The 10,239-nt window shown below is 42.1% G+C and overlaps 1 protein-coding gene across 1 annotated transcript; it reads left to right on the top strand.

The window, feature by feature from the left end:
* Positions 1-1,148: 1,148 nt before the first annotated feature.
* On the top strand, positions 1,149-10,239 carry pfd2 (Prefoldin subunit 2). Its single transcript, NM_001141000.2, is given in 4 exon segments — positions 1,149-1,243; positions 5,787-5,875; positions 8,836-8,959; positions 9,484-10,239. Coding segments are annotated over 4 exon segments (483 nt in total). The 5' UTR covers positions 1,149-1,162; the 3' UTR covers positions 9,673-10,239.

Consider the following 10,239-nt stretch of genomic DNA (forward strand, 5'->3'; position numbering starts at 1 on the left):
CTTCTGCCTACAATTGTATTACTAAAGGATAATTGTAATACTTAAACAAAGAGTCTGTATTTCCTTTCTACTACCAATATATATACGTTTGATAATTATATAGACCTGATCATCTGTTGAAGAAATTGACCAACAAAAGGCATGAGACAAAGGAATGTGTAGCATTGGGGAAAGTAGGGGTATGTGTTAATTGTAGGTATGACCATGGGGCTGGGGATCAGAAATGTCCCGTGCAAGAGAGGCAGGTTGAGGTTTCCAGGGTTAGAGTAGTGCAGAAGTTGTCATATGCTGAGGCAGTGAAGCAAGTAGAGGAAATGGATCAAGGGAGAGGGATCCCGAGAGGAGTGGTGTGAGTAGTAGATCTGTACCAATACAGAGGGATAAACCAACAAGTGATATATGTTTCAGTAAGATTGGATTTTTGGCATTTATAGTAATGGTTATCAACTGTACAGCAGGGATAGAACGTAAGTCGCAGAACATCGAGGTTGTGGTGGCAGCGTCAGAGAGGTATTTGGGTGTGCGAGACTTGACATCAGAAGAGTTACATCTGAGGATTGCAGTTACTTATGTGGTGGTGTCCCATTCTTTCAGGCTGTTGGCCTGAAGTATAACTAAATACATTTAAATAGTGGAGTATGGTATTTATTATAATTTTGTTGTGAGTGTAGTGTAAGATGGTAGGGTATTTGTTGAATTTTCTTTTTTTGTATATTTTTTTGTTAAACTTTTTTTTTTAAGCGAAGTATAAGGGAGTTATACTCCAGTCAAGTATGTGGCAGTAACGCAACATTTATTGGAAGCCAACCACCGTTAAACCCCATTGAAGAAGAAGCGTCTGCTTCGGCCATCTAGTCCTCATTCCTAACAGGCAATCACATTAGACAGCTCAATATGGTTAACTTGGTTGTCACTAGCTATTACAGTCACAAAGTTAAAATAGGATATATCGTAAAAATTTATGAAAACAAAATTAGCTTTTTGGTCTTAGTTTAAGATTAGGATTTGGTATAAGGTTAACAGTGTGGGGAAGGTTAGGGTTAGATTTAAAATCTGATTTAAGAAGAGACATTTTAGAAATAGGCGGGGTTTAGCATTTGTGGCTGTGGTAACTAGTGACGAGTTTGGGCCCTCAGCCCACTAGCAGCGGCACCTTTCCAAGATGGCAGCCAACAGTAGCAGCACGGTTAGCAAACCCAGCAACAGTACCGGGGGGAAACAGTCAGGGCCGTCGGCCGAGCAGGTATCGTCACTCCTTATCAGAATATTCATGATTTGTTAGCAAATGCTTTTTAATCGTTATGGACTGCGATACAAACCCGGATTTGTCAGTCACGCATCCAGCTAGTTAACGCTAACAGTAACGTTAGCTAACGTTAACTCGCTCCCTCACCATGGTCTGCTTCCTACTCGCGTGTTCCTCAACTGAGGTTTCATAATTTAGAAGAAAATATGCTGACGTTATAGGTCGTATTGATTCACAATAATATCTCTTGACATTGGGTTAATAATAATGTTAGCTAACTGCAATCTGTCAGTCTGACTAGGTTTCTCTGGATTTAGCTTAGCCATACGAACTTCAGTGAGAATGCCTGAAAAAGGGAATGGTTGTGCTCTCGAGCAGATAAGATGCTATTTCTGCCTGTCACTGTTAGTGCGTCCCTCTATCTTGTCAACCAGTGTATGGCTCCAGACTAACATTTTCCCCAGGTGCCACACATTTTTTTTATTTGGTGGCACCAGCAAATGATTTCAATATTGTCTATCTGAGGATTGCGGTTACTAAATGTTGCGCCCACTACATCAAATACATTTTTATTTGTCATGTCCCAAATACAATGGGGTAAGCTTTACCGCAGGGGTATCAAACATACAGCCCGTGGGAGGGTTCCAGCCAGCAAGGGGTCCAATCCGGCCAAAACCAAATCGAAACTGTAGAAATGATAATGGACCTATATTCATAGAGTTGCTTGACTGTCCACCTCACTAATAATCACTAGACAGTCAGGGAGCATGGAAAATTCCAACAACGATGGATAGAGGACTATATTTAGCTAATTTTGACGGCAGGGAATTATATATTATTTATATATATTTTTAAAAATCATTAGTGAGGTCGGGCACTGATTAGGCCTGGCTCGCAGTCGACGTTCCAATTCATCCTAAAGGTTGAGGTCAGGTCTCTGTGTAGGCTAGTCAAGTTCTTCTACACTGATCTCAACAAACCATTTCTGTATGGACCTTGCTTTGTGTATGGACCTCTGTTGTTGCTCCTAGATGTTTCCACTTCACAGTAACAGCACTTAAAGTTGACCGGGGCAGCTCTAGCAGGGCAGAAATTTGACTCACTGACTTGTTGGAAAGGTGGCTTCCTATGACGGTGCTACGTTCAAAGTCACTGAGCTCTTCAGTAAGGCCATTATACTGCCATTGTTTGTCTATGGAGATTTCATGGCTGTGTGCTCGATTTTTATACACCTGTCAACAATGGGTGTGACTGAAATAACTGAATACACTAATTTGAAGGGGTGTCCACATACTTTTGTGTATATATAGTGAATAGGGATGCACCGATGTTGCATGTTTGGCTGATACAATATCCGATTATTTTCCTTGCCAAAAAAAAACAATAGATATTTTACATTTTAGCTGCCTTTTAAGCATTCTAGTACAGTTAAATAGCTAACACAAACACACACACGGACGCAGCGGTGTAAGGCACTGCATCTCAGTGCAAGAGGCATTACTACAGTCCCTGGTTCGAATCCAGGCTGCATCACATCCGGCCATGATTGGGAGTCCCATAGGGCGGTGCACAATTGGCCCAGCGTTGCCGGGGTAGGCCGTCATTGTAAATAAGAATTTGTTATTAACTGACTTGCCTAGTTAAATAAAGGTTACACACACCACACCGACCAAAAAGTTATTTTGTTGGCATTTACACATGTCCCCATTACCAGTAAAACATAATCAAAACCTATTTCTTTCACTTACTTGCTGTGCTGTTTCGTTTCTTCATTTGTTCATTCTCAACCAGGATTTCATCATACATGTCAAGCAGTGAAGTTTCAGCTCTGTCTGTCTGTGGCCTCTCTTCCTCGGTGGGCACTGTCACCGTGTCCGTTTCCATCTTGTCCAGCTGTGTCTAACATTTCACGTAAACCCTGTTTCTTGTCTGCATCAAAGTAGCGGTCCTTGTACCTAGCATCGAGCATGGTGGTGACACAGTAAAGAGGCTCAGAGAGAATACCACCGACTTGCTTGTTCAGTCTCATACTTTTGTAAGTTTTAACCCCACTGTCTGTCAATTAGTTTTATTGAGCAGGCTTTTCAATGCCATGACAGAGGGTATCACGTCTGCTGCAGACGCAGTTGATGAGCTTATTTCTCCAGTCAGTTGTTCGAATGGAGCTAGGAGTGTGTTCATGTTTCCAGGTTTCAAACATGTTCCCAAATGTCATTGAATTGGCAGCAGCGGTATGAGAACCAGCACATTCTTGAGCATGCAATCCGGCTTTTCTCATTTCGAAATCCTCGTCGACCCACTGTGCTGTCAGACTCATGGGGCTGACATTGCTGGTCCAAATGTCAGTTGTGACGCCCATAGCAAGTAGCGTAATGAATTCCATGATCTTTTTTACGTTACAGCCTTATTCTAAAATGGATTTAAAAAATCTACACACAATACCCTATAATGACAAAGCAAAAACACGTTTGTAGAAATGTATGCAAATCTATTATAAATAAACAACAGAAATTACATTTACCTCAGGAGGCCTCCTGTGGAATTAAGTTTTTCTACATTTTTATGAATTACCGGTAACAAAAAATGAATCTGAAATGTCTTGAGTCTAAATGTTCAATCCCTTTTTTGTTTTTGCAAGTCTAAATAAATTCAGGAGTAAAAATGTGCTTAAGTTGCATGGACTTTCTGTGCAATAATAGTGTGACTACCTAATCTTTGTACCCCACACATCTGTAAGGTCAGTGAATTTCAAATACAGATTCAACCGCAAAAACCAGGGAGGTTTTAGCTAAGGAAAGCACATGTAAAATCAGAGGAAAACCTGGTTGTCTGCTTTCCACCAGACACTGGGAGACAAATTCACCTTTCAGCAGGACAAAAACCTTAAACATAAGGCCAAATCTACACTGGAGTTGCTTACCAAGACAACATTGAAGGTTCGAGAGCCATTACAGTTTTGACTTAAATCTACTTGAAAATCTATGGCAAGAATTGAAGATGGCTGTCTAGCAGTGATCAACAACCAACTTGACTGAGCTTGAAGAATAAAAAAAAATAATAATATATATATATATATATATATATATATATATATATATATATATATATATAGCCAATATTGTACAATCCAGGTGTGCAAAGCTCTTAGAGACGCAGCAAGACTCACAGCTGTAATCACTGCCAAAGGTGATGCTAACATGTATGAATACTGTCATGTAAATGAGATTTCTACATTTCATTTTCAATAAATCAGTTAACATTTATAAAACATGTTTTCACTTTGTCATTATGGGGTATTGTGTGTAGATGGGTGATTAAAAAATATATAAAATGTAATCATTTTGAATTTAGGCTAACAACAATGTGGGTTAAGTCAAGGGGTATGAATACTTTCTGAAGGCAGTGTAGAGCACTAGCTCTACATATAATACCTACTGCTAGTAGCCATGTATTAATCGAACTGTAAATTGTAATGTCCAAAACAACATTGCAGTTGTAGCCTACAACTGAAATGAGTCCTATGCAATCGCAATGGCCAATGCGCTTTTCGTGCGCTCCGTGTATCAAAGGCATATGAAATGAAAATGGTAAAATAGTTACTATTGACTAAAAAATGTTGAGTTGAGAAATAAGACCTACAGAAAGCTGAGAACCTTCTCTTTTAACTGTGACAACAGGATAGCTGTGTTTTCCCCCGCAGATTTTAAAATGTTATACAATCAGAACACTTTAAGTGGCTCGCTCTACACCGCAGCAGGGCCCCAGTGATACAGGCACCTGGGCAGGCAGACACTTTCATTACAGGAGTCATGAGTATAATGTACTTTTAGTTTGACCCAAGTCATGGTTTTAGCCTCTGAAAAAATGGGTCGTTTTGAGTGAGGTGACCATGTAGAATGTGCAGCTCGCACCGAGTACAAGGGTCACTTAATGCGACTAAATGGTTGCAGTCTGGAGTCCTGCAGTGTCAGACACAAAACAGCATTAGTAACTAATGCAGTCAGTTTTAAAAATGACAAAAACTACTAGCTATTGCATTTACTCATAGCGAATCAACACATGGTCTAATGATATTTCCTATTCCAGGTAGGCCTTTATAATGAGGCTCTTTGGAAATTTGTTCAGTCTAATGTAAGTTCAGAAATCTGTGTGTATCGTGGCTGGTAGAGCATGGTGCTTGCAAGGCTAGGGTCGTGGGTTCGATTCCCGCTAGGGACCCCCGTACGAAAATGTATGGCGTGCACTACTGTAAGAGTTTTTACACTGACTAAACTTGTTGCCTTCCATTTAGTTTATTTTGTCATTTAGCAGACGCTGTTATCCAGAGAAATTAGTGTTAAGTGCCTTGCTGAAGGGCAGATGGACAGATTTTCCACCTAGTCGGCTCAGATTCAAACCAGCGACCTTTCGGTTACTGGCCCAATGCTCTTAACCGTAGGTCGCCAAATAAAATGTAAGTCATTTGACTAAATTGTCTGCTTAATGGCATTTTATTATTATGAGTGAATGTTTGATTTTATGTATTCGATGTGTCTGACAGGTCGTGGCTGCATTCCAGAGGATGCGCTCGGAGCAGCGCAGCATGGCCTCCAAGGCTGCAGAGTTGGAGATGGAGATCAATGAGCATAGGTAACTAGCTCTAGTTAGTGTGACTTGCTTCAGCAGCTACTCACAGTTTTAGTTCTTTCTCTTACTTGCATAGCCACGGGAAGTAGTTTTGGGGGAGGGGGGGGGACAAAAAAATTCCTGCGCTTAAGATATCTATATCGGTCCCTAATACAGGACTAGTAAAGGCCCAGTACACTACTTTAGTGTTTAAAAAAATAATCAAATATATAACTTATTTCAGTGTTTACCAGCATTTGTAGCTTAAGTCTGATAATTATCTGTGCAAAACAGTTAATCTGGTAATACTTGGGAACATAACAAAGTACTTTTTTTCTAGTTTCTTGAAATACTTAGCAAATACTACTTATTTCTATGTGAACTGAAATGGTGTATTCATTCCATTTCCATTTTAGTAGATGCTCTTATCCACAGCGCCTTACATGCGTGCATACGTTTTCATACTTGTCCCCCCCGTGGGAATCCAACCCACAACCCTAGCATTGTAAACGCCATGCTCTACCAACTGAGCCACAGCATCACAAACCACTGTAGACCTCTGTAGCAATGTGCTCAATTACTGTATTGTGCATTGTTTTCCTTCCTAGATGACCAGCCTATGTACAATACAGTGATGTACATTTACATTAAGTGGTTTGTAAGGATGGTAAATTTAATACTGCACAAAAAGTGGTTGTTTTCCATGTTATTTGATGTTTTGTCTTTGCCCATAACTTTGCATCTTTTGATGTAAATGTTTGTGGACAGGGTTTTGTTAATTCTGGATACCATTAGAATGACATGCATTCAACTCCCCGGTGGCGCAGTGGTCTAAGGCACTGCATCGCAGTTGCTAGCAGTGCCACTAGAGATCCTGGTTCGAGTCCAGGCTCTGTCGCAGCTGACCGTGAACGGGAGACCCATGGGGCAGCGCGCAATTGGCCCAGCGTCGTCCGGGTTAGGGGAGGGTTTGGCCGGCAGGGATGTCCTTGTCCCATCGCACTCTAGTGACTCCTGTGGCGGGCCGAGCGCATGCACGCTGACACTGTCACCAGGTGTACAGTCTTTCCTGCTACAGAGGTCTATATCGGTCCGCTAATACTAAACTCAGCAAAAAAGGAAATGTTCTCTCACTGTCAACTGCGTGTATTTTCAGTAAACTTGTGTAAATATTTGTATGGACAAAACCAGATTCAACAACTGAGACATAAACTGAACAAGTTCCACAGACATGTGACTAACAGAAATGGAATAATGTCCCTGAACAAAGGGGGGGTCAAAATCAAAAGTAACAGTCAGTATCTGGTGTGGCTACCAGCTGCATTAAGTACTGCAGTGCATCTCCTCCTCATGGACTGCACCAAATTTACCAGTTCCGGCTGTGAGATGTTACCCCACTCTTCCACCAAGGCACCTGCAAGTTCTCGGACATTTCTGGGGGGGAATGGCCCTAGCCCTCACCCTCTGATCCAACAGGTCCCAGACGTGCTCAATGGGATTGAGATCCGGGCTCTTCGCTGGCCATGGCAGAACATTGACATTCCTGTCTTGCAGGAAATCTCTCACAGAACAAGCAGTATGGCTGGTGGCATTGTCATGCTGGAGGGTCATTTCAGGATGAGCCTGCAGGAAGGGTACCACATGAGGAAGGAGGATGTCTTCCCTGTAACGAACAGCGTTGAGATTGCCTGCAATGAGAACAAGCTCAGTCTGATGATGCTGTGACACACCGCCCCAGACCATGACGGACCCTCCACCTCCAAATCAATCCCGCTCCAGAGTACAGGCCTCGGTGTAACGCTCATTCCTTCGACGATAAACGCGATTCCGACCATCACCCCTGGTGAGACAAAACCGCAACTCGTCAGTGAAGAGCACTTTTTGCCAGTCCTGTCTGGTCCAGCGACGGTGTGTTTGTGCCCATAGGCGACGTTGTTGCCGGTGATGTCTGGTGAGGACCTGCCTTACAAGCCCTCAGTCCAGCCTCTCTTAGCCTATTGCGGACAGTCTGAGCACTGATGGAGGGATTGTGCATTCCTGGTGTAACTCGGGCAGTTGTTGTTGCCATCCTGTACTTGTCCCGCAGGTGTGATGTACCGATCCTGTGCAGGTGTTGTTACACGTGGTCTGCCACTGTGAGGACGATCAGCTGTCCATCCTGTCTCTCTGTAGCGCTGTCTTAGGCATCTCACAGTACGGACATTGCAATTTATTGCTCTGGCCACATCTGCAGTCCTCATACCTCCTTGCAGCATGCCTAAGGCACGTTCATGCAGATGAGCAGGGACCCTGGGCATCTTTCTTTTGATGTTTTTCAGAGTCAGTAGAAAGGCCTCTTTAGTGTCCTAAGTTTTCATAACTGTGACCTTAATTGCCTACCGTCTGTAAGCTGTTAGTGTCTTAACGACCGTTCCACAGGTGCATGTTCATTAATTGTTTATGGTTCATTGAACAAGCATGGGAAATAGTGTTTAAACCCTTTACAATGAAGATCTGTGAAGTTATTTGGATTTTTATGAATTATCTTTGAAAGACGGGTCCTGAAAAGGGGACGTTACTTTTTTTGCTGAGTTTACTAAAGGCCAAGTGCGCTACTTCTGTGCAAAAATCTTATTTCAAAAATAAAATATACTTTATTCAGATTTTTCCGGGGTTGCTGCAGCACCCCCTACTTCCCACGGCTATGCTTACTTCTGACATTTTACTATTAACACTCCTATTTCACTCACTGTTCACCTTAGTGGACTTAACCACAAAGAGGCATAATCATTGTTCAGTCTAAGGTGTTAGAGATGAAAGATTCTGAGACTTGGGGTGAATCTCAAGTCTTCCCTGGAGTCCTCTCTCCTCACCTCCCTCGCAACATACATTGGAGGAGAAGGTATGAGGGGAGGAACCTCATCTTCTCTTCCCATGTGTATTGAGAAAGAGGATAAGATTCACCCTTGTTACTTTCCTTTTACAACTTCCCTCTTTTCTCTCAGCCTAGTCATTGAGACCCTAAAAGACGTAGACCCAACAAGGAAGTGCTTCCGGCTGGTGGGTGGGGTGCTCGTGGAGAGGACGGTTAAAGAAGTCTTACCAGCTCTGGAAAGCAATAAAGAACAGGTAACATTTTTATTCTGATTTGCTTGCTCTTTCCGGTATAATTCTGGTTACTGTAAAACACTTTGTGAAAAGTGCTGGTGTAAAATGGGCATTCCAAAATAATTGTGATTGATGGTAAGATGCTATGAATATGTCAATATGTACGTGGTGTGGTGGCCTATGGCTGTAGTCTGACTGGTGAGGTAAACTCGCTTGGAAGTGTTTTTAAGAGGAAACAGACTTGAGAAACTGATGGCCGAGTGTACTTAAACAGCAAGTGACCATCCTATCGCCTCTGACCAGAATATTGGGCGTCATTCTCTTTTCATTTCTTAACGATTCTTCTACATGTTGAATTGTTACTGTTCGTTGACACCCAGCAGCTAATCTATTGCGCCAGACTGATTTTCGTTATGGTGCGTCTTCCCTCTAACACACTTTACTACCAAGGCTATAGGTTGTTGCAGTACAATCCTATACAAATAAATCACTACTGGTCACACATGATTTAACTATCTGCTTTCCCTTCTCTCATTTCCTTACAGATCTCAAAGATTGTAGAATCCCTCAACACACAGATGCAGTCGAAAGGCCGGGAGCTCACAGAGTACCGGGAAAAATACAACATCCGATTGGTGGGAGAAGGGGAGGAAGGCCAGGGCAAATCTGCAGCGTCCTCCAATGGGGGCGAAGGGAGCGCGTCTAAAGGCGGTGCCGGCGTTCTAGTTTCGTAGCTTTGTGAAAAGGCTTTAGTAAAATATGAAATTGTGCAGAATGCCATCAAGCATCGAGTCAGCACAGAACCCTGAAAGGCATTTCAAGGGCCCGAGTTTTACGTACGTCTTGCATGAAGGTTATAAAGCAATGTTACAATTGAGATAAAAAAATGAAGCCATGTGTTATTGAATCATTTTCACCTATAGTTAAACAAAACTTAAGCCAACAATTTACTTACTCGGGTTTATTTTCTCTTCAGACATGAACAAGCCTTTCGCCTTTTACTCGAGGCAGTGTTTCATCGAAATATTACGGGATGATAGTTGTATTAAACAACATGCCTTCTTGATGACCATATATTGTCTGTCACGTTTATTAACTATCATATTTCAATGTACATTATGATCATATTGTTGGCGTTTTGTCTTTGAGAGGTTTGTCTCTGGCATGCCATAGAACACCACATTTAAAAGGAATGACAATCTGATTGGGAAAGCACTGTTCAACACAACACACTGCATCATTTTGATCTGTTTTGGAAAGAAACCTAATATACACTGCTCAAAAAAATAAAGGGAGCACTT

The sequence above is a fragment of the Salmo salar genome, chromosome 07, assembly GCF_965601325.2.
Source record: "Salmo salar chromosome 07, fSalSal1, whole genome shotgun sequence".
Lineage (NCBI taxonomy): Eukaryota > Metazoa > Chordata > Actinopteri > Salmoniformes > Salmonidae > Salmo > Salmo salar.